Raw genomic sequence first — 25,237 nt, forward strand, 5'->3', positions numbered from 1 at the left:
CCAAATCCTTATTCTCCAGTGATTCCTATTTTGGTGAGCAGCACCAGCATCCACCCAATGGTTCAAGCCGAAAACCTGGTGATCTTGTCTTCTCTATTACATGGCACATTTTGCCAAGTCATGTTGACTCTACTTCTCACCTTTAGGCTTTAGAATTCATTTACTTCTCTTCATCCTCACTGTGGGCTCTAGACCAGACTGTCATCAGTCTGTATCAGTTCCATAAGTGGCTCTTTGCCTCCAGTCTTCTCTTCGACTCATTTTTCACATTGCTGCCTAAGAAAATTTGCTAACATGCAAGTGTGGTCATGTCAGTCTGAAATTTAAACTCTTCAAATGTCTCTCCATTGCCTTTGGGATTGAGTCCACGCTCTTTATCGTGGCTGGCCAGGACTTTTTAAAAGAATAACTGGTCCTGCCTGTTTCTCCAGCCTCATTTCTTGACACTCTACACTCTGCTAAAAGCCTTGGCTGTCTTCTCAGTTCAGCCAGTAAGCCATTGTTCTACAGGCCATATTCACGTTTCTAATTGGCTCTGCCTGTCCCATTCATTGCACTACCACATCACAGAGTCCATCTAGAGCAGTGCCTGACATAATAGACATTTTAAAACACATGTGTTGAGTCAATAAATGTATAAATATTGGGTGAGAGGATGTTAATGCAAATATATTCTGGAAGCTGGATATATGCTAATTGAGAAGAGGTATAGTTAAGTCTGTAGTCTAATGTCTAAGTCTAGAGTAATTGAGAACAATGGTCAATTTCCTGCTTCAGCACCTTGGGTCAATTTCCATATCTCTTGGGGCACCTGGGTGGCTCAGTCAGTTAAGCATGGGACTTGGGCTCAGGTCATGATCTCATGGTTTGTGAGTTCGAGCCCCGCATCGGGCTCTGTGCTGGCATCTCAGAGCCTGGAACCTGCTTAGGATTCTGTGTCTCCCTCTCTCTCTGCCTCTCACCCATTTGTGCTCTGTCTCTCTCTGTCTCTCTCTCTCAAAATTAAGTAAACATTAAAAAAAAATTCCATACCTCTCTAAACCTGTTTCCTCATCTTTGAAATGAAGATATAGTATCTACCTCAAATAGATAGTGTGAGGATTAAGCAAGACAACTAAGGTAAAATGTTTAGTACTGCAAGGGAGGAAAACTTTTCCTTTCTTCCCTTTAAGTCTTTGGTTGCTCTAATAATTAAATTGACATAAAACAGATTAAAAGGAGAAATACTTAATTACATACTTACAGGGGCCCCACTAACACATGAGAGGCTCTTTGACAGGGAACTGAGGTTCATATGCCATCCTGAGCTACAGAGAAGAGGATAGAAGTCCGGCATTTCACACGGGAGAAAGATCATTCATAGGGAGATGGGAAGAGCCAATATTTGGTAAACAAATGTATGCCATGCCACGAGGAGGAGTCTTATGTTAAAAAAAAAAAAAAGGTTAATTTTGGTAATAGCGCTCTTCCTGGTATAGGCTTTCTATCTAAAATTTTAGAGCAGTTAAAGGGAAGGTAAAAAGCTCTTTCTGAGTCTGTTGGGCTCAACAGACTTGATTGTCTTTAGCTCCAAATAATCTTCATGCCAAAGTGGCACATTCTGGGGTGGACTGCTCTGAATCCCATCAGTACAATATCTGGCATAGAAGTGCTTAATAAACGTAATCCAACAATAATGACAATGGAGATTATGATACATTGCCTCCAGATGGGTGTTCCCTTTTGCACGCCAACCTATTACACGATTTAGCTGTTTCAATAAGCCTTCCCAGTTCCTATTAACAATTAAAAATAATCCCTCTTATTGCCTGCAATAAGAAAGGCAAACATTTTGCATTTCTGTGATTAGCAACAGTATACCTATTATTAGACATTCATGGTATTTATACATTTTGGCTTTCTTAAGAAAAGAAATGCTTCAGGCGTGCCTGCCTGGCTCACCTGGGGGAGCATGTAACTCTTGATCTTCGTATTGTGAGTTTGAACCCCATGTAGGATATAGAGATTACTAAAAAAAAAAAATAATAATAAATTTAAAAAAAAAGGCTGGGACACCCGGGTGGCTCAGTCCATTAAGCTCCCACTCTTGATCTCACAGTTCGTGACATCGAGCCCTGCATCGGGCTCTGTGCTGAGAGCACAAAGTCTGCTTGAGATTCACTTTCCCTCTCTCTGCCCCTTCCCTGCTTGCATACACACACACACACACACACACACACACACACACAGATACACACACACAGTCTCTCTCTCTCTCTCTCTCTCTCAAAATAAATAAATAAACTTTAAAAAAATAATTTTTTTTTTAATTTTTTTTTTTTTCAACGTGTTTTATTTATTTTTGGGACAGAGAGAGACAGAGCATGAACGGGGGAGGGGCAGAGAGAGAGGGAGACACAGAATCAGAAACAGGCTCCAGGCTCTGAGCCATCAGCCCAGAGCCTGACGCGGGGCTCGAACTCACGGACCGCGAGATCGTGACCTGGCTGAAGTCGGACGCTTAACCGACTGCGCCACCCAGGCGCCCCCAAAAAATAAATTTTTTAAAAAGGGTAAAAAATGCTTCAATGACATCTTTGCGAACATAACTTTTTTTTTCTTCCTAAAAGGTTCCTTCAGATAGATTTCCAAGAGTAGTATTACGGTAACACATTCACATTTTCAGAAGTTTTGATATGTATCACCAGGTTGCTTTCTGTAAAGTACAGACAAATTCTAATTTTATGATCCCTCCCTAAATCCTGATTCTTCCGCTTGTTTTTCATTAAAAATGAAAACATAATTATACTTTTCTGTATATCCTTTATGTATATGGCACGGCGATCACTTTGACCAGTAACTTGTTTCTAGATGACTGTTATCGTTTCTAGACAGCCATTTGTCATCCTTTCTCATAGTGATATTAGAGACTTACTGAGGTCATGTGTGAAATGTGTTAAAAATAAAATGTACTACCTGGTTAAATATGATATTCTTTTCATAGTCAAAACTGATGTGGTTTTTTTTTTCACCAAGTACTATGGTAGGTAAGTCACTGATTTCTCCAGAATGCAGTTACTTAATAGAGTAGCAAAATCAAAGAATAATATCTCTATAGTATAGCATATATACTATAGAAGAATGTTCCTTTATTTTTTTTTCCAGCTATATCAAGGACTTTGGTTTAGGTTTAACTTTGACTTTTGGTTAGGGTTGCATTTGTTGGCAAGTAACGGAAGATTGGAGGTAGGTGGTGTGGAATTGGTGTGGCAGCTCCAGAATGTCATCATTGTCCCAGGTTCCTATCTCTTGGCTGGGGTATAGTTACACACGGATTTCATTCCCTTGGTCAGCTCATGGCTTCAAGATGGCTGCTCTGATCCCAGACATAAGTCTTCCTCCCAAGCAGGAAGAAGAAAAAAGCACAAATGGCAAAAGGCAAAGGGATATCTGAATCTTTTTTTTTTTTTTATCAGAAAAATAAAGCTTTCTTGAAAGCTATACTGAACAATCTTTTGTTTACATTCCATTGGCCACAGTAACTGTATAACTATCCCAGTTGCAAGAGGAATCTGGGGAGGAAAATAGTTTTAGTTGGACACATTGCCACCCTGAACAACATAGGGGCTGTGACAGAAAAGCGGAGGGAATGGATATTAACTAGGCAAATTGGCAGTATCGGCCATCGATGTAAATATGTATATAATTTTTCATTAGTAATATGAAAAATACCACGTGTTATTTCCCTTAAACCCAAATTGAACTTACCAAATACTCTGTGATTAAACTTCTGTTTCACATTAGACCAAAGCAAACTAGAAAAAAACAAGTGTAACTGGACTTCTCAAACCTGTCATTTCTCTTGTTCTTCAGGTTCTTTCCACCTGCCTCCCTCAACCCTGCGCATAGTATCACTCAGGAATTTGACATCTGCAGACAGTAGTAGTGCCTGACAAAGAAAACCCCATCAAAGTGCTGCATTTAATCCCGAAAGCATTCCTGTGACATATTTCATAAACCAGAGAAAGAAACAAAGCATTCTACGGTATGGAGTCCTATTTTCTTCTAGTCCAAGGAGGAAGGATTGCTTCCTCATTTCGCCTTTGCCATGGCTGACATTATCAGCCAACTAGTTAATCCATTGGCTAACATTTTAGATCTGGAAGTCCCTGGGCTGCTTCATTCATTAAAACTTTCCTACTCTGATTTTAGGAATTTAAAACATATATACTCTATATATTAGATCCTGGTTCTACACATTTTAGTCTAATGGAGGGTCAGTGATGGTAGTAAATCTCTTCTGGGGAATCGTATTTCTTCCATAGACTAAGTAAATATAAATATAAATAAAACTTATAATTAGTCTCTGGAACCTAAAAAAAATAAAAACTTGGGGGGCGCCTGGGTGGCTCAGTCGGTTGGGCGTCTGACTTCAGCTCAGGTCATGATCTCACAGTTCGTGGGTTCAAGCCCTGCATCAGGCTCTGTGCTGACCGCTTGCTCAGAGCCTGGAGCCTACTTCAGATTCTGTGTCTCCTTCTCTCTCTGCCCCTCCCCTGTTCATGCTTTGTCTTACTCTGTCAAAAATAAAATAAAAATGTAAAAAAATAAAAATTAAAAAAAAAAACAACTTGGAGAGCAATTACCCTTGAAAGATGCAAAATGGTTTAAAAAAAATTTTTTTTTTAACATTTATTTATTTTTGAGACAGAGAGAGAGAGAGAGAGAGCATGGACAGGGGAGGGTCAGAGAAAGAGGGAGACACAGAATCTGAAACAGGGTCCAGGCTCTGAGCTGTCAGCACAGAGCCAGACGCGGGGCTTGAACCCACGGACCGCGAGATCATGACCTGAGCCAAAGTCGGATGCTTAACCGACTGAGCCACCCAGGCGCCCCCAGAACGGTTTTTAAAAAATATTTTTGCCTTTCAAAAACTAACAGAGGATACAGTTTTGTTTAACACATATGAGGAAGTCTTACAAGTTTTCTAAGGGTTTAATTTTCTCTTCATGTCCAGGAAAATACCACTAGATCTAAGAAATAATTTAAACATGAAAGCAATGAGAATTTGGTATGTTTTAGGGCTTCAAAAGCAAAATCCAATCATATGGCATAGGATTTTGTGCACATAAAAGGTGGTATGGAATACTGGTTAAGGAAGTGTACTACTGAGCCATAGTGCCAGAATTATTAGCTGTGTGACCACGGGCTAATTACTTAGCTTCTCCGTGTGCGCCTCAGTCTTTTGTAGGTTAAATGGGGACAATATTAGTATGTACTTCAAAGGATGAGTGTGAGAAATAAATGAGTTAATTTCCACAAAGAAGTTAGTAGAATGAGTACCTGGGCATTTGTTAGCAGTCAAAAACATTAGCCATTATTTTAGCCATTAGGAACTCCTCTTTTCCAGTGCTAGGACTCTTCTCTTGTAAGCAACCTCCAAAATCCAGTTGTGGCAATCTTCTCTTAATATAGTTCCACCCTTGGGTCGCCTGGCTGGCTGAGTCAGAAGAGTCTGTGACTCTTGATCTCTGGGTCATGAGTTCAAGCCCCACATTGGGTGTAGACATTACTTAAAAAAAAAAAAAAAAGGTTCCATTCCCCTTTGAACATGTACTAAAAATGCAATGGAAACTCTTAGCATGTTTCCTTATGCTTGTAACTTAACAAAATAATAATCAGAGCAAGCACATGCAACAACAAAAACCAAAGCAATAGTCCTTTTATTCTCTACAAAACTATTTATGTATGTATGTATGTATGGTATGTATGTATGTATGTATTTCTTATTTCTAAATATTTACTTACTTTGGGGAGAACGCAAGTGGGGGATGGACAGAGAGAGGGGAACAGAGGATCCAAAGCAGGCTCTGTGCTGACAGCACAGAGCCCAATGTGGGGCTCGCACCCAGGAACCATGAGATCATGACCTGAGCCCAAGTCAGACAGACGCTCAACTGACTGAGCCACCCAGGGGCCCCTTTACAAAACTTTTTAGACCAAAGCCTCAAATATATTTCAAAATGTTTTGGTAGTCATTCACAGCATGTATTAATCTGATAAAGGCTCACTTTTTAGTTCTTTGCCCACTAATTGCTCATGGATCCTCAAGACTATGGGGTAACAGACAAGCAAGATTTAATGAATCGTGGCCAAAGAAGTAAGTAAATGATTTTTTTTTTCTTAAACACCCAAGGCCACATAATGTTGCAAGTAGAGAAGAGAATGAAGTCAGAGTGTTCTCACAGAACACTCCTCACATAAGTAGGAGACAGAACTTCTTCAGTGGTTCTCTGAAGGTAGGATCCTTGCCATAGGAAGACAGCTGGGTTTAGCTGCCTGGATGGGGTCGGGCTGGGTGGGTATGGTTCTGATGCCCACCAGAGTGGCCAGACATTTGGGAGACAAGCCTCTCAAGCACAAGTACTCACCCACAAAACTTATAGCTAAAACTCAATCACGCCCATGATTTCAAACATTCGGAACAAGTTGTTCTGTCTAGCTTTGTACTGGGGCTTACAGCTTCAACAACTGTAGCCTCTGGTAGCAAAAAGAAGAATATTTTCCCAAAGTGGCAATTGTTTGGGATTACCCTGGAGACTCCTACTTCCGTACAGCTCTAAAAATAGAAATTCAAAGGTTTTATAACTTCATTCATTTAACATTTGCTGTGCATAAAAACCGAACTATTCAAAATTCCTGCTCAATTAGGTCTAGTTTGTTAAGGTCCACTAAAAATGGTAAATCTTTGGCATGTAACATTTAAGATTTCTGCTAAATGTTACAAATTAAACATAGTAGATGTGACCTTATTTTTTAAGAGCAACTCGAGGCAGAAAAGCCTATCCAATTAAAAAAAATCTGAATCCAGTATGTCTCTATCAACAAGTCTTCTCTGAAGTATTTATTGACCTTGTTGATCACTATTAAATTTGTGAAAGACTGGTATTGTGATTGCTAAGTATTTTTGAGGAGTGAAAGAAACAATTTGAAATTCACTGGATGAGCTGAAAACAATGCCACAGATCTTGGATGTTTATTTTCCAGAGTTTGTGTATAAAAAGAGGTCTTAAAATTACATAGAATACTGATCCTCAATACATTTCTTAAACATATTTAAACTATGCAATGCATTACTTTTAAGAAATCTACCACGCTTTAAATACTTGAGAGCATATCTTTCTTTCGTGGGAGTGTAATTAGCAAAAGGGCCCTGAAGTGAGTTAGGAGCGGGAAGAGGAAGAAAGGAGGATGGGGCCGTCATCCTTCTGGGTCTGGGCTAGTTTGCTTGTCCTACATTCTGAAAGAGAAAAGGTCAACGCAGGAAATTTAGTGATTCCTTATTATCTTAAGATGGAAGTCATGGCTCTTGGACTCGTCCAGACTGTGCATGGAGAGTTCCTTTTCCCTTGCATCCTCCTAGGTAGCGGTGGGTTTAGGAAGGAGGTGGCGGGGCGCAGGCCCACGGTCCTCGCCCGCGCTCCCTGCATCCGAGTCCAGAGGCCAGGATGTCTTGGTTCACCCAGTATACATTCTGGGAGGGCCCGCGCCATTGCCAGACTGGAGGAGATCTCCGCTGGCGTGTGCAAACGGGATTCTGCGAATGTTGACATTAAAGGAATACGCAAATTCAGCGTCGTAGTCCCCGCAGCTTACCCGCACCTATTTTTATATCTAAGCCAAGGTCACTCTTTAATACCGGGGGCCTGAGCTGGGGCGTCGCGCCCTGCCTTGTGACGGCGGCCCAGGCGGGCCGAGCGGGCGCCAGGGGCGAGGCGGGGGCCGCGCGGCGCCCCCCGGCTGGCCCGGCCGGCACCTGCCCGGAGGCCGTCTGAAGGCCGGGTCCGGAGGGAGGCAGGGCGGCGTCCCCGGCGCCGAGGAGGGGCCGCGCGGCGCGGGCGGGGGGATTCGCGGTGGGCGCGGGCGCTGCGCGGCAGCAAAGGCTGGAGGCGCTGCGGCGCCAGTGCGTCACGCCGGCGGAGGGCACGGTGGGCTGCGGCCGACCCGCCGACTAGGAGCCGGGCGTCCGGGGCGAGGGGGAGGCGGCCGTATCCGCCCTGGCAGCCGCGAGCGACGCGGCCCGGGACCGGCCGGGGGTCGCCAGCGAGCCGCCGGCTCCATTCATTCCCGCGGCTCCGCCTCCTTTCCCGGGCTCCGGTGGCTCCGGAGGCGCGTCCGAGGTGAGTGCGCTGTCCGTCCCGGGCGGGGGCCGCGGGCTGAGGCCGAGGCTGCCGCGCCCGACCCCGCGCCCCGCCGGCTCCGGCCCCGCGCCCCCGCGGGCGGCGACGCGGGCCGCCTTGTGGACTCGGCCGCGGCGCAGGCCCAGGCCGGCCTCCCGGGCCCCGGGCGCGCGTCCAGCTGCCGGCGGCCGGCCGCGTCCCCCGAGGGGCGTGTGGCGCGTCCCCAGGTGCGCGGGCCTCCGCGTCAGAGCCACCATTTTGTGTGAGGGAATGCCGCCTTCTTCCTTGGCTGGCCTGGGATCGGCTTTGGCTCCCCGGCTGCTGCGTGCCGAGCCCCCTCCCCTCCCACTGCGCCCCACCTGGAGCCTGGCCGCGCTCGCCCGTTGCCCTGGCTCGGTGGAAAGCGGACCTGGTGAGGCGGCGCGCCGAGGCGTTTAGGCTCGGGTTCAGCCACGCAGGTGGCCTCCGGAGATGCTCTGCCCACCTCCCTTGCATTTAACCTCTGGAATAGATAACTGTATAGATTCTCTTCTAGAATGAAGGGCATCGCAATTTTGTTCTAATTCTTAGCCGCCCATTGTGCAGTTTTTCGAGGCCTGTGCCCCAGGAGATCGGTGGGTGAAGCATCGAGCCCTGGGTTGTTTATGCCTCGGGGATCTGGATTGCATTTACTCCTATTATTGTCCTTTGGAAGAAATGATGAAACCTCTGACTCGATTCTGGAAACTGGTGTGGGTATCTTAGGTTATTTTAGATTATTAGAGTAGATTCTAAAATAACCACCTGATGCAGGCCCCCTTCCCCCTTGGAGAGATCCTTTGGAAACATCAATTAAAATGCTCAAGTGTGAGGATTTTTGAGGGGGTTCGGGCTGAGCGAGCAGGTTACTCAGAGACTACGGGAAGGAAAAGTTGTAATTGTATTCAGAACTGTTAGGCACTTTGTGATTTTCAAGGTTCCTCAGAATTTGGTAATTTTTGTTTTGATTTATCTTCTGGCAAATGTGCTTGAGTACCTAGTGGATTATACTTGTGCCGTTTGTATTTTATCAGTGCATCACAGACAGGGATTAAAACCTGGCATGGTGGCTGTTGCATAATACACACGTTTGGGCCTCGGAGGGAAATCACCAAAATAGATCTGTACCATGTATTATTATTATATGCTTGCATTGGCAGATTGATAGCATGTAAGTTGTACCGGATATCTTTGCAAACTATAGCTTCTTTTTCTCCTACAGGAGAAAAGATTTTTCTGGTCTGCGGACCGGACTGAGTTTTCCTGTTGAGGGTGGTGGGGCTTTGGACAGGAAATGAAATAGTGAGAGGAACCTGGGAAACATCTATGTGTGGTAAGACTTACAGTACAAAGATGAAGAGTCTTTGAAGGAAAGCTTGTAGGTGTCATAGTAGCCTCCTCTTTTTGAATTTATGATGAGGATTGGCTTAGGGAATTTAGAAATAGGTTATGACTGGTGATACTAGCCTGCTGCACGAGTGATTATAGTAACCAGAGGTGCCTTACCTGTGGATTTAAGGTTCTGAAAAGTTTCAAATTAGTCTCACCTGAGATTCGTCCAAAACAGTATTAGACTCATTACAAACGGTATCATTTCCTAATAAAGGTATAGTATATGTCAAAGGACTTAACTCTTGAATTGGAGAAAACAAAGTGTTTTATAATTAGATGCTCTTGAGAGTAAAATGTCATTGCCACCCTCCTTATGAAATTACTCTCAACTTTTTTTGAATAGTTGAAGACTTCCATTAATTCTTTATAAACAAGTGATTCCATATCATGGGCCTTTCCTAGCAGAAATGTCATGCCTCTCCTAAATGACGTGTTCCAGGAGGAGAATTATGGAAGTGACAGGGACCTCGGACATGGAGAGATGAGTCTTGTTTTTTTAGGAAACTTAAGGAAGCACCGATTGTTTTCTAGGGGTTACAGGTGCCCTGATTGGATGTGTCTTAGGTCCGTGGGGAACGAGATTGTTCCTCCCAGCACGTTCAGCTCTGAGCCAGACACAGTTCCTGCACCTTTAAATTCTGTAAATGCACAGGTTACAGAGGTTCACTGATTTGGTGCTACTGGCCTTATTAACTCCAGTTTGAATTAACGTAGTTGGAGATTTTGAGCATCATGTTACCAATATTTGAGAAATTGAAAAGGAAAAAGGCCTTTCAATATTTTTCTCCATTAGCTTTTATCTAACCCTTTCAAACCCTTACATGTGTTATGTTCAGTAATATGCCTAAAAATGCAGAGATTTTCTTTTTAAAGGTAATTAGAATTTAAGAGGATTGAGTGTTCAGGCAGAGTATTCAGGCAAAAATGTGTCAAGGGTTCTGTAGAAAGGATTGTAAGTTGACTAGGAAGTGAAACAAAACCATCATGTTTCTTCCCATTTCTAAGATGTTGTGAATCTGAAATGAAAAAGGAATTGCATGGTTATTGTGTTTGAGATGATTTTCTCTTCACACATCATTAGGCTTCTGATCCGTTGTATATTTAACCCTGAAATTAAAGTTCTAAATTTGGCATGCTTCACTGGTAGTAGGGCATTTCACAATTCTTTACAACAACAACAACAACAACAAAATTACTGGAGGTTGAATTTATTAAGAAAAAGGTGTCATGGTTTAAAAATAATCAGGAAAAAGCTGATAATTTACTAAAGATAACCTAAATAGACTCATTCGGTTTCAGGGCTGGTATGAGATCTTATCTGCTTTGTAGGAGGGAACTACTCATTTAGTCCCACCTATTCTTTGTCCAGAAAGTTTGTGACTCATCACATGTTTTTAAAAATATGTATCATTTTTAGCTACTACCTGCTCCAGTGAGGTGTTAATTTTAGGCTACACCAAAGGGTGTTTTCATTTATTCAACAGAGTGTCTGTTGTACCTTAAGGGGCACAAGGGGTGCCTGGGTGGCTGGGTTGGTTAAGTGTTTGAGCCCAGCGTCAGGCTCTGTGCTGACAACTCAGAGCCTGGAGCCTGCTTCATATTCTGTGTCTCCTTCTCTTTCTGCCCCTCCCCGTTCGTGCTTTGCCTCTCACTCAAATAAACATGAAAAAAATTAAAAAAAAAAAAGGACACAAAAACAAGTAGACCTCACCTTCATGGAGTTTATAGTGAAGTATTGTGTATTAAAATGTTAAAGATTTCCTTAAAATCTAACTGCACACAGAGTTTTGCAACTATGAATCGGGAACAAGTCAATTTAATAAATTACATTTTTAATCTTTATTTTTTATTATTTTTATCTTAAATTTTTTTTAAATGCTTATTTATTTTCGAGAGAGAGAGAGACAGAGCATGAGCAGGGGAGGGGCATAGAGAGAGGGAGACACAGAATCCAAAGCGGGCTCCAGGTTCTGAGCTGTCAGCACAGAGCCCGACGCAGGGCTTGAACCCACGAACGCAAGATCGTGACCTGAGCTGAAGTTGGATGCTGAACCGACTGAGCCACCCAGGCGTCCCCAGTAAATTATATTTTTAAAAAAGAAGTGCCAAAAAATAATAAAAGAAGTGCCAGATTGCATGTATGTGTGAGGGGAAACCCCCTGCATTTATGGGTTGTACAGTGGAGAGGGTTCAGTTGCTGAAAGAAACTGAGGAGGGAAGAATACTAAGGAATGGAATTGTCTGGAGTGTTGTCCAGGGACAGGGATGGTGGGGAGTGGACTTATAAGCAGTAGAATGGTCAGTTGGGTTTGGTCTGAATCAAGGTCAGGTGAGAATGAAACTAATTCACTGAATTTGGGAGTTGAGAGGTTATTGGAGGCCTTAGGAGGAGTAATATCAGGGTGGGCTGGGTGGCTCAGTTGGTTGCACGTACGACTTTTGATTTCAGCTCAGGTCATGATCTCATGGTTGGTGGGAATTGAACCTGGTGTTGGGTGTGGGCCCACAGCAAGGAGCCTGCCTGGGATTCTTTCCCTCTCTCTCTCTGCCCCTCCCCTGCTCACACTCTCTTTCTCACCCTCAAATAAACAAATAAATAAACTTAAAAAAAAACTGTTTAATAGGGGTGCCTGGGTGGCTCCGTCGATTAAGTGTCCGACTTCAGCTTGGGTCATGATCTCATGTTTCATGGGTTTGGGCCCCGCGTCGGGCTCGTGCTGAATGCTTGCTCAGAGCCTGCAGCCTCCTTCGGATTCTGTGTCTGCTTCTCTCTCTGCCCCTCCTCCGCTCATGCTTTGTCTCACTCTGTCTCTCAAAAATACATAAATGTAAAAATAAAAAATTAAAAAAGTTTAATTGAAAAAATAGGAACTCCCCCGTATTATTAATTTTATAGTTTAAAATATTTTACACATATACCAGTACATACTAGTGCTTTCAAGTTTGATAATACCTGAGGACCTAACTCTGATTCTTCACTTACCAGTAGTTATTATTCAGAGGCAGTATAATAATCCGCAATTCAAGCCAAATAGACGTAGGTTTGAAACCTGGATTTGCTGTTTCTAGCTGCCTTTTAAGATACATGGGCCTCAGTTTCCTCTTCTAAAAGGTATAAGAGAGCCTGTCTTAAAATGTTGTTGGTAGAATTAAATGTGATAATGTATCTAAAGGTGAGCTATTAATATTATCAATGAAATTAGGATAATTTTTAGTACCAATTTCAGTGTTTCTCATCTTCCTCTCTTTTATTATCTTTTTTTACCCTGTGTTCAATACAACACTTTGTTAAGGTATGTTTCAAGGCAACAATTGTCATTTTCAAAATTGTGATCTACCACTTGTTAGTCGGAGATTTTGTACTGCATGGGATAAAGTATAAGCCTTTTAAACCTTTTGTAGTTTTTGTGGATTCCAGATGAAGAACGTATCTTTTTTTTTTTCAAGTATATATTTTTTTCAGTTATCTCTACACCCAACCTGGGGCTCAGACTCATGATTCTGAGATGAAGAGTTGAATGCTCTTCAGATTGAGCCATCCAGGCATTCCAGAACCTGTCTTCTAATTTTAAATGTGGCCCTGTTTTCTATTAATTATTTATGCTCATGATGGAAAATATAGCTAAATTTACCAAAAAGCAAGCACATGTTTGAAGTCTTGACATTTGGCCTTAGAATATAATGCATATCTAAAACTACTTGAGGGGTGTCTGGGTGGCTCTGTAGGTAAAGTGTCTGACTTTGGCTCAGGTCATGATTTTGCAGTTCCTGAGTTCGAGCCCTGCATTGGACTCTGTGCTGACAGCTTGGAGCCTGGATCCTGCTTTAGATTCTCTGTCTCCCTTTATCTCTGCCCCTTCCCTGCTCATGCTCTCTCTCTCTCTCTCTTTGAAAAGTAAACATTAAAAAAATATTAAAAAAAATAAAAGTACTTGAAATTAATTTTAAGACTGAGATTTATCGATAATATTTTGTAAACCATAAAAAAGAAATTGATGTGATTCTGAATAAATTTTGTTTGGAGAATACAAACTTTTTATATCTGAGTATCTTCTCAGAATGGCCAAAAAAAGCATAGTTTTATGAAATGATTCATATGGTTTTACAGTTTCATGTACAAATGACCACTCAGCTGAAGTCTGTGGGCTCTTGGCCCTCCTTTCCAGAACTTTGACACTGGCTTGGATGGAGACAGGGATGTTCTTGTACCTGTACCTGCAGAAGGGCCGAGAAAAGTTTCCCCTGTCCTGTGTTGGAACGTGCCAGCTATAACTAACAGTAGTCTTTGATTAGCTAGTTGGCTGTGTTTTCATGTGGTATAATTCATTTGTGGCTAGTGTTTATTGTTAGCATGGCCCATTCTTTTTACCCTTTAGATACAGGCAAATAACTCTTCTCTTTTCATCTGGGTATTGACTCTTCAGATATTTGAAGGGCAGCATTCTTGGCCTCCCTTCCCCAAGACTTCCCTTCACTAATTTCTCCTCATTCCTGTTCCTCATCCATTGTACCATGGTGTCTAGATCCTTTGCCATCCTGGTGGTTTTCCATTGCAGGCATTCCAGTGTTTCAGTGTGATTTTTCTTAAAATGTGATCATCCGAGTGGAATCAAAAACAGTGGATGCTGTCTGACCCATGAAAAGTGCAGGGATACTTTTCCGTCTGTGGATCTGGATCGTCATAACCTTAATAAAGAAGCACCATTCTAAGGTTTTTTGGCTTTAACTTAAGAAAAACTTGCTCATGGTTCATTTTGAGTCTACTGTCATGTAAATTTCAAGGTCTTACTTGTCTCTGGCCTTCAGCAACAAATAATTTAAGAACTATAATGCCACTTAGTGAATTTCATTTTTTCTTTAGCTCTATTGTATAGTAATTAAATAAATATTTAGTAGGCATTTTACTTTGTCAGTTTTTGTGTTTCCCATTTAGTTTTTAACTTTTCAAACAGTTGGCTTTCTTATTTTTGAATTTCTAAAAGATATTTCATAGGATTTATATTCTCTGAGGCCTGAATTTTTTTTACTCACCATTAACTCTGTGCCCATTGTGAGATGTGGCTGCACTGACTACATGACTTATCCACTGTCCTAACAGATTATTCTCAAGATTTTTCTCAGATTATTCTCTTATACTGTTGCAAAGAGAGTTGCTCAGAACATTTTCATGCATGCTTCCTGGAACACTTTGCTGTCTCTAGGCTGGTTGTATACTTGTGCAACATAATACATGATACCATATTATTTCTCAAGTATTTGAACCCGTTTACACTCTTACCAGTGTATCTTAAGTGGTCCTGTTGATTCACTACCTGTCCCAACACTTAATCTGAATAGATATCTTAAAAAAATATGAATAGATTTCTTAATTTTTGCTCTTAATTTTGCTTAATTTAGTGGGTACAAAATGGTACCACTTTTTTAGTGTTTACTGTTCAAAGAGAGAGAGAGAGAGCATGAGCAGGGAAGGGGCAGAGAGAAAGGGAGACAGAGAATCTAAAATGGTACAAAATGGTATTTAATTGTGGTCCCAATTTGCGTTTTCCTGATTATGAATAAAGCAGAGACTCTCTTTATATGTGTTTATTAAACAACAACAAAAAAAAACAACGGTTGGCTTCGTATTGTGTAGTAACCATTTAAAAATGCTGGAGACAGTGCATCTAACATCTGAAGAGAGAATATTGCAAGATTTAAAAAATCTTCCTCCTACAGAGTGACTAAACAATATGTTTGATGTACTCTGTGATATTTGTGCGATCAGATACATCCTGGATCATACTGGCCTTCTGTCTCGACCTGGGAACCTGGCCCCCAGGTTAAATCCCTTGGAGACCGATTGCCTAGGTTTAGAGCCTGACTGCCACTTAGTAGCTGTATGATTTTGGGCAACTTACTTAACTTCCCCACACCTGAGGCTCCTAATTGGGAGACTTAAGAATATCTGCCTTAGAGGGTCTTTTGGAGGAATGAGTGAGATAAGATGTGTAGAGTGTTAAGCTCACGCCTAGTGAAAGGCAAACAAACAATAAATGGTAGTTCTGTCATCATCGGGAAGCACATTTCAGTTTTAAAAAATAATTATAAATGAATTTTTGATGATACTACCCTTTTGTAAATTAAGACATTTTTTCCTGTCTTTTTTCTCCAAGTAATCAGGTATAGACACAAGTTATTGGTCAGAAGAGGCAGTAGATAATTTTACCCATCCCACTTTTCATGTGTCGAAAAAGTGGATTTTGCTTCCCTGGGGTTCTGAGGTTGGTAGTACAGATGAAGAAAAATCACATTAACCTGTGGTAAGTATACTAAAAGAAGTATGCGTGAGGTACTTACCGGAGTTTCTCTACTTGTCTCCTTTAGTTCTATTTATTAATCTATCCTACCTAAAGCTGTGGGAACAACTGTCTGACTTAAATGTCTTTTTCCTGCTCAAGAGCCTTAAATTGCCTCCTGCATCCCAAATACAGTTCAGACTCTTTAGTCTGGTATTCTTAGCCTTTTATGTTCTGTACGGAGTTTATTTTCCTTGTGTTTCTACCACTACTTCTAATATACCTCAATTCTCTTGGTAAATCCAACGCGCCATTTTCAACATGCTTTCTGGCTTCCACGTAGTATGCTCCGTCTTTTTAGAGGGTTTTCCCCTCTATCACTGTTGAAGGTCCATGGATAGCTTTTCACCTAGCCTCAGAGCCGTACATGTCTCAGCCGTAGCGTTTCTTCCTCCTGGCACCACTGTGTGATTTGTTTCCACAAACTTTTGTTCAGTCCTTCATTTATTCATTTATTTAGTAAACATGGATCGAAGTCAGACAGGAAGGCTCCTACTATCACTTACCTCTTTTTCTCCTGGGTGTGCTGCCCACGAGAGGCAAGAAAACAATTTACTTCATCTGGGTAAGCAAACCCACCTGAGGTTGCAGGAGGCGTGGGAGAACAGGTGCATGGAGCCACGGATGGAAGTGCCGAGTTGGAGAGGCCTGGAGGGAAAGAGGTGTGGGTAGCCTGTGGTCCCAAATCTGCTGTTTTTCCAAGTTGGTATGCTCCTCTGCCCATAGTGGCAACCGTTGGTTACATTTCTTAGTTGTGTAGTGAAAGTATGAGGGGCTGGGGTGGTGATTGTGACTTGGCAGCATATTTCATAAATTGTTTGCCAGTATTAAACACCAGGTTTGGTTTGGCTGTTGCTTTCTCTTTGGGCTAGGTGTATTTTCTTTGAAGTGAAAACATCAGTCTTCTTTATGGTTTTAAATGAGATAAGCCTCTGTGATACTTTATGTCAAAGATACCTACAACATTGTGCATTTTGTTGAGACTCCTGTTTTTAACAAGTGCTCGTGTCCTTGAGTTTTGCTGTGCCAAACTCCTGTTAACTTGAATGAAACGTTATAAAATTAGATTTGTTACGTGGTAAAGAAGCTGGGTCAAAGGATTTTAGTTTCTCTCACGTTGAAATGAAAGCAAAATTTTATGGTGCATTTATTTAAATCCTTCTCAGTGTGCTTTTTCCCCCTGAGATTTTTACTTGTTTATTTATATATTTACTTATTTATTTTTGAGAGGGAGACACAGAATCTGAAGCAGGCTCCAGGTTCTGAGCTGTCAGCACAGCGCCTCACATGGGGCTCGAACTCACTAGCTGTAAGATCATGACCTGAGCTGAAGTCGGACGCTCATCCGACTGAGCCACCCAGGCGCCCTTCCCAGAGTTTTGTAAACTGCTTCTGTGAGATAGAAACAGAATCCAGGTAATGAGGTACTGGAGTAGCTGCTGGCATCTTCTAGAGGCAAATCTATTCTTTTTGCGGTACAACATGTAGTCATTCAAGTGGAAGCTTCAGTTACAGGTGATTTCTGTTTCTTTGCATATGTATCTGAGCAGTATAAGTAGTTTTACTTTATAAGTAGTTTTACTTTTTTTAAGTATTTATTTTAAGAGAGAGAGGGAGCTAGCAAGCAGGGGAGGGGGGGAGAGAGAGAGAGAGAGAGAGAGAGAGGGAGAGAGAATGTCAAGCAGGCTTCTGCACTGTCAGCACAGAGCCCGATGGGCTCGAACTACTAACGTGAGATCAGACCTGAGCCAAAACCCAGAGTGGGATGCTAAACCGACTGAGACTCCCAGGTGCCCCAGCTCTCTCTATATCTTGCTCAAAATGTATTGATAGTTAAGAATTGAGTATCCATTCTTGGGTGTGGTAAAATTTAGTATTTTGTGTTCTGACTTATCTTTGCTTATGAATCTTATTTCAGCCCAAGAGTCCTGTTTTGCCTCCCCAGGATAGAATATGCCCCCCCCCCGCCCTCCAGTCACGTTCTCTCTCCCTTGTAGTTTGGATGCAGGCACGTAAACCAAATCTTGTCACTTAGATGCATCCAAGAGAGATTACGTTTTCATGTTTAAATGATTTCTTAGATCTAGGACAATCTTCCTAGATATGAAGAGAGAACTAATTCTTAAAAAGAAAACTAGTAATATTTCTCCTGATATATGCAATCAATCTTTAACTACGGTAGGACTCCTAAAAGGCTCTACTTTTAGACACAGCGTTGTGATAAAAAGAACAGGCCTCAGAGCTAGACTGCCTGGATTAAAATACTAGTTCTGCCACTTAACTAGGGTGTGCCCTTGAACAGGCTACTCAGCTTAGTTTCCTCATCTGGCAAGTGAAGGTAATTAAATTCCTCACTTCATCGGTTTGTGATAACAACTATTTCTGGGAATACATGGGAAGTGTTTTGAATAGAATAGGCACACAGTCCGTTGTTGGCTCAGTGATGATTACTTCAGAAGATGATTTTGCTTCCTACTTAAAATAAAAACAAGCAACAGGTATGAATGCTTTTTAACTTTGTGCCCCGTTAACCATAAACTTGCGGACAGTCCTCACCCATAGGTAATCAAATCTTTTTCCTTTCTCAGAGGACAGAAATGGATTTGTGCACCGTGTTGAAACTATCTGAGATTTGATAGCTGGAGCACTTTGCTCACTGGTTTCATTTTTTGTCATGTTCAGAACCTTAGCTCTAACACTGGAGAAGGATTTAGGATTTAGAGCCTTGTGTAGGGCAGGATGGAGAGAAGAATAAAAAGAGAGAGATTGTTGAGCTAATGTACAGCAGCTAGGTGAGTTAGGGAAGAAAAGGATGTTAGAAAAAAGGGAAGAATCAAGAGAAGAATCATAATAAGGTTCAGGAACAGGCTTTTTGTGTAAAACGTTGAGAGCATTACAGATTATGTTGCTTGGATACCTAACCTATTTTCAATGTTGGGGAAACAGGATCATGACTTGGATTGGTTGCGATAATTATTTTTTTTTCTAAGAACTCTTTCAGCTCTAAAATGTCCATATTTTTTTGATATTCCGTTCGCCCTAAAGCCCCCAAGTAAAAATAATTATAAGAATTTTGAAAGAATTTAGGAACTGAATTTAGAAAATACATTCCCCCTTTTATTTTTATTTTTATTTTTTTTTAATTTTTTTTTTTTTTTTTTAACGTTTTATTTATTTTTGAGACAGGGAGAGACAGAGCATGAACAGGGGAGGGTCAGAGAGAGGGAGACACAGAATCTGAAACAGGCTCCAGGCTCTGAGCTGTCAGCACAGAGCCCGACGCGGGGCTTGAACTCACGGACCGCGAGATCATGACCTGAGCTGAAGTCAGACGCTTAACCGACTGAGCCACCCAGGCGCCCCTACATTCCCCCTTTTAAAGTGTATATTTGACATCTGGTGATTAACCTTAAATAGGGAAAACCATCACAATTGTAGCAATTTGTTTTTTCTTTTTCATATTTTCTTCCTTAGAACATTCATTCGTTTAAATAGTTATGTAATAATTTAGGGAAAAGGGGTAGAATTATTAAAAGATGGATGTGAAGTAGCTGATGGGCATCTTAGAATTCTTACGTAAGAGGTATTAGTATTGTGTTTTTATACAAGTTAGCCAGGATTAATGAGCATAACATTTGCTTAATTTACAAATTAATTTGGACACTTTTTACACTTCATTATCCATTCTGCGTAAATTTTTTGATGAGTTAGTTTGCTTAAGGCAACACTAAGCTTTCTCATTCATGTAGAACCTATTTAGCCCTTTTGGTTTATCTCATGGGCAGAGCATAAAGTGCTTGACAAAATTTGATCTGACAGCTTTACAGTTATGTAACATAGAACAGAAGCTTAACAACAAAAAAGAGGGAGAAGTGAGTGATTTATCATAGCAACCTATATTTCTGTCTAGAGCTTTACCACTTTTTTCTTGCCTCTAAACTGTAGCAGAACCGCCATAAGGCTAGTAATTTAAAGTCTTAACCAGTATTTTTTCTAAATAATTACAAACATTTAGAGGTGAAAAGGTCCTTAGGATTATCCTGTCCAGTTGCATCACATTACTAATGAGAATACAGAAGCTTGAAGAGGGTAAGTAACTTGCCCAGGGTCACTGACTTAGCTAGTGGCAGAGCTGACCCAGGAACCAGGGTCATAGAATTCCAATTCCAATTGCTCTTTCTGGTGTAATAGGTGAATAGAATACTTAATAACAAGATAATTGTTGCAGTATTTTTCAAAAGGAGCTTTCTTATAACCATGACAAATATGATTTTGCATATTGAGTAAAAATAATTGTATTGGGAGGCATGTCTCATTGTACCTATTCTTCTAGCCCTACTAGTGGTATGATGTTCTGTTTCTTCATGTATAGATTGAAGCTGATAGAAATATCTCACTATATATCCAATGTGGCTGTGGCTTTCTCTTTAAAGTCTTGTATATGGTCCCTTCTCAGTAAGTATTACCTGTTGCTATTAACCAACTGATGTATAATAGTTTCTGTCTTCATTTAAATACTATCAGGTGATTATTTAGCCAATAAAATTGAACACTGAAGCAAGCAGTAATAAAAGTAATGGATCTAAGGAGAGATTTGCAACACAAAAACATTTTAGAAGAGGTGTATGTGTGTGTGTATGTATGTATATGCACATTGGAATTAGAGAAATACTTTCTAATTCTTTTCATATTAAAAACTATGAAACTATGGTTGTTTTTAAACTCTATTCAGAAATCACAACTTGTAAGTAAAATTTCTCTCCCCAGTAATGCTCTTTATGCAAATTTCAGAGTATTTAACTTGTAGGACTACAGGAACACATGATTGTTCCATTTTGTGTTTGTGTGTGTGTGTGTGTGTATGAATAATCTTTGGCTAATAATAATAAGCCCAGAAGCAATGTTTTTCTGTTTAAAGACTGTAGTCTACAAAGGTTTAAGAATGAAGGGTAATAAATTTGTTTTTACACTTTAATTAATTTAGTCACGTTGTTCTTGTCTTTAGTCATATACCTATAGTGCAGTGTTTTCTAAAATGCACTGATGTATTACTGGTGATTTAGGAGATGCTCTTAAGTGGTTTTAAGATGAGTGTTTAAATGATGGTAGTTAAAAATTTTAATGCTGAATAGGAAAACGTGTAATCCGATGTATCACATTGGTGGTTTTATAGTTACGGGTGAATAAAATATTTCTTAAAAAAGTGGCTTGAGATTCTGATGTATGCTGTAACATGCAGCCTTAAAACCATTGTGCTAAGTGAAATAAGCCAAATGCTAAGAGACAGTTATTGCATTGCCTAGAATAGGCAAATTCATAGAGACAGGTAACAGAATGGTGGTTATTAGCAGCTGGGGAAAGAAGAAATGGGAAATTATTGTTTAATGGGTACATAGTTTCTCTTTGGGATAATGAAAAAGTTGTGGAGATGAACAGTGGTGATGTTTATACAGCAGTGTATGCTTACTGCAGTGCTTACTGCTGCAGAATTGTAAATCTAGAAATGGTTAAAATGCTGCGTTTTATATGCATGTTATACTAAATTAAAAAAAAGCAGAGGGGAGGAAATAGGATGAGAGGTGTGTGTATTTTTAAAGAAGCAAATTGGGGGGTGCCTAACTGGCTCAGTTGGTAGAGCATGTGACTTTTGCTCTCAGGGTCAAGAGTCCAAGCCCCCGCATTGGGTGTAGAGCTTACCTAATAAAAAAGAAAACTGAAGAAAAAAAGAAGTCACTTGAGAAATGTATTGAATAGTGACGTAGGCACTTAACACATTGGGGGAAATGTTCGTGGTGGTATGCAAATTATTGAAGGTTGGGCAACACGAGAGGAAAGTTCAATGGCTTACAGAGAGTGGCACATGTTTCAGTCTCAGTGAGCTGTGGACTAGTGGGTGGGCAGACACATGACTTTTACCTGAACCGTATTAGATGAGAAACTAAGCCCTCTCTAAGACTGGTTATTGCCCTCAAATTGTCTTATTCCGGGCTATAATCTTGGGTTCTTTATTCAGATCACCTCCTTTGCCTATTTGATAGAATTGTTGTCTTTTTAATAATGAAACCAAAAAACTGCATTTAAAACACGACATTAGCATTTAAAATCTTTTAAAAACCATAGCATAGTAACAGATGAAAATCACCTATAAACTTGCTGTCCCGTCAAGACTACTTTTCATTCTGTGTCCATTTTGTATTCTTTGCCTTGACTTTAAATCTAAATCTAAACTTGTAAATTAAGTTTTTGGTAGCAGGCTTCAAACATTAACTTCTGTTTCACTCCATATTAAAAAAAATTTTTTTAATGTTTATTTTTGAGAGAGAGAGACAGAGATAGAGACAGAGCGTGTGCAGGGGAGGGCCAGAGAGAGAGGGAGACACAGAATCCGAAGCAGGCTCCAGGCTCCGAGCTGTCAGCAGTGAGCCCGATGTGGGGCTTAAACCCACGAGTCATGAGATCATGACCTGAGCCACAGTTGGATGCTCAATCACCTGAGCCACCCAGATGCCCCTGTTTGATTCTTCAGATTCTAATTACTGTTAGCAAGTTAAATTTTTATTTTTATTCTTAAAAAAAATTTTTTTTTTAAGATTTTATTTTTAAGTAACCCCTACACCCAATAAGGGGCTCAAACTCAAAACCCTGAGATCCAGAGTCACAGGCTCCACCTACTGAGCCAGCCAGGTGCCCCCAGCAAATGAAATTTTTAAATGTGTTTCATTCATACATAGCTTGTTCTGGTAGCTAATTTTCAACAGAGTCTTTTGGTTTAAGGGAAATGGTATAATAGTAATCTTTCTTGAGCATTGTCTACTCAGTGGTATGGACCATTAAAGGTCTCTTAGGGTGCCTGGTAGTTCAGTTGGCTAAGTGTCTGCCTTCAGCTCAGGTCATGATCTCACAGTTTGTGAGTTTGAGCCCCACTTTGGGCTCTGCTGTAGGTTCGGAGCCACCTTCGGATCTTCTGCCCCTCTTTCTCTCTGCCCCTGCCCTGCTCGCTCGCTCTCTCTCTCTTTCTCTCTCCCTCGCTCTCTCTCTCTCAAAAATAAATAAATAAACTTAAACAAAAATCTCTTAATGCTTTACATGGATATAAAGCTGGAATCTTGTCTACAAGTAAAAACAGTTATACATTCTCTTAACTAGTGTCCTAATTATGTGTCTTTCATCTACTATTGACCATTTGTTTTGTGTTTTTAGCTTGACCTAAAATTTTAATCTTCATTAGAATAGTTAGATCGGACTATAGAATGTAATGATGTATTTCCTTAGTTTGTTTTTACATACTGACTTTGACAGAGATAAAAAGATAGTCTCAAACTAACAAATAAGCTTGCTTAAGTATTGCTGTTTTATTTTATGATCCTTTTCAGACTCCACCATCTTAGTTATATATAGGCTCCTGGTTGGGCTCTCTTAAAATCTTTAGGTTTATTTTTCCTTTTTATAAATTGGCTGGAAATCTTGTGGCATTGCTTTCGTCAATAGTTTGACAAATGTATCTTGCTTTCTCCCTTTATTTAGACTTTTACATTTACTGACAGATGGGCTGAATTGGTGTGTTCTATTTCTAGGTTTTGATTTTAAAAATCAGTTTGATTAAATATATAAATATACAGCATTATTTGAATAAAATAATAAATTATTTGAATAAAATTAGGTTCCCAGTCATATGTGCACCAAGTTTTAAAGTTCTTAGGATCAAGATTTCAGATTATGGTAAAAAAAAAAAGTAAGTTCTCATTATCCTCATATCTTCAAACTTCAGAAAAATATATTTAATTGTATATAATTGTTACTGTATGTGTCCTGTCTTTCATGTGTTTATCTCATATTTCCATTAGATATTCAGTTCTTGGTTACTAATATTTTTGTTGTGATAAAACGTATCTGAAGGTCACTTCAGGGAAAAGTAACTTCTATTTTCTCAGTTGATTTTCTTCTGCCTTTCCCCTTTTAAATTTTCCTTTATCAAAACTGAAGAATTTATTGACAAATAGAGCAGTTCTGCTCTTCAGTTTTTATTTTGGGTAAATATAAAATAGGAAAATTTTAAAACAAAATTATCTGTACTAACTTTATACTTCCTTTAAAAACTGGTAGCTCCAGGGGTGCCTGGGTGGCTCAGTCAGTTAAGCATTGACTTCACCACTCGGGGCTTCGAGCCCTGCGTCAGGCTCTGTGCTGATAGCTCAGAGCCTGGAACCTGTTACAGGTTCTGTGTCTCCCTCACTCTCTGATCCTCCCCACTTACACTCTGTCTTTCTCTCAAAAAGGAAAACATTAAAAAAAAAATAAAAACAGAAGAACTGGTAGCTCAGTATTTGACGTAGATTGTTTTTATTTAACTTTTTATCATGGAGATTTTAAAGAGTACACAAATAAGCATCCTCTCCACAATGCATCTGACAGGTCTCTTAAGTTTTCTTTTTATTTCATTTATCTCTCTCTCTCTCTCTCTCTCTCTCTTATTTATTTATTTATTTATTTATTTATAATGGAGTTGTATTTATTTTTTTTATGAGTGGGGGAAAAAGGCAGAGGGAAAGGGAGAGAGAGAAACTTAAGCAGGCTCCACGCTCATTGTGGCGCCTGATGAGGGGCAGATCATGACCTGAGCCCAAATCAAGAGTCGGACACTTAACCAAGTGAGCCACCCAGGTGCTGCTCTTAAATTTCTTTTAATTTACATCAATTTCCACTCTTTTTTTTTTAAACTCCATTCTCTGTTAAAGAAGCTGAGTTCTAAATATGGATGGCTGCATACTTATGGTTTCATTTCATGCTTGTCTAATGGCTTGGTTAGATTTGGGTCCAGTGTTCTTGTCATATCATGTGAGAATGCATATGTCTGCTCATCTTAATTTTAGTAAGATTGGTCACTGTAGGTATACAGACCTAACACTAATGAGTGCATGTATCCCTACCAAAATAATCATACCCAAATATTCATAGGAGCTCAACTGTCCATCAGTAGTAGAATAGGTAAACAAACTGTATTTGGTATGATGGAACACTACATAGTAATAAAAGGGACAAATTAACTGGTCTAACCAACAATATTGATGTTTCATACAGAAGTAATGTTGAGTGAAGAGAGTTAATGCAACAAAGAGCCTGCTGTATGATTTCAGATATAAGAAGTTCTAAGATGGGCAAAATTGTCTGTTTTAAACGTACTCTAAGACCAATGAAATAATACTACCTTATTAAAAACTTTGCCCCCTTCTGATTGAAATAGCTCCCCTTAATCATATACTCAGTTTCCATAGGTATTAGGATATATTTCCATATCTTATTACATTGATTTGTCTATTCATATGCTTGTCATCA

The 25,237-nt window shown here is 40.3% G+C and overlaps 1 protein-coding gene across 8 annotated transcripts in view; it reads left to right on the top strand.

Annotated features, from left to right (window-relative positions):
- The window catches only part of FAM169A (family with sequence similarity 169 member A), a 99,613-nt gene that overhangs the window by 13,499 nt on the left and 60,877 nt on the right, over positions 1–25,237 (top strand). Inside the window, exons 1-2 of one of the 8 annotated variants that reach the window (XM_060635539.3) lie at positions 8,823–8,890; positions 15,722–15,868. Coding sequence is in view for 1 of the 8 variants with exons in the window: in XM_078448962.2 (XP_078305088.2) it covers positions 8,856–8,888 (33 nt within the window). In the remaining 7 variants the exon portion in view is untranslated. The other 7 variants (XM_060635535.3, XM_060635534.3, XM_060635540.3 and 4 more) reach the window with 7 other exon arrangements.

This window comes from Panthera onca, chromosome A1 (genome assembly GCF_046562875.1).
Source record: "Panthera onca isolate mPanOnc1 chromosome A1, mPanOnc1 haplotype 2, whole genome shotgun sequence".
In the NCBI taxonomy this organism is placed as follows: Eukaryota; Metazoa; Chordata; class Mammalia; order Carnivora; family Felidae; genus Panthera; species Panthera onca.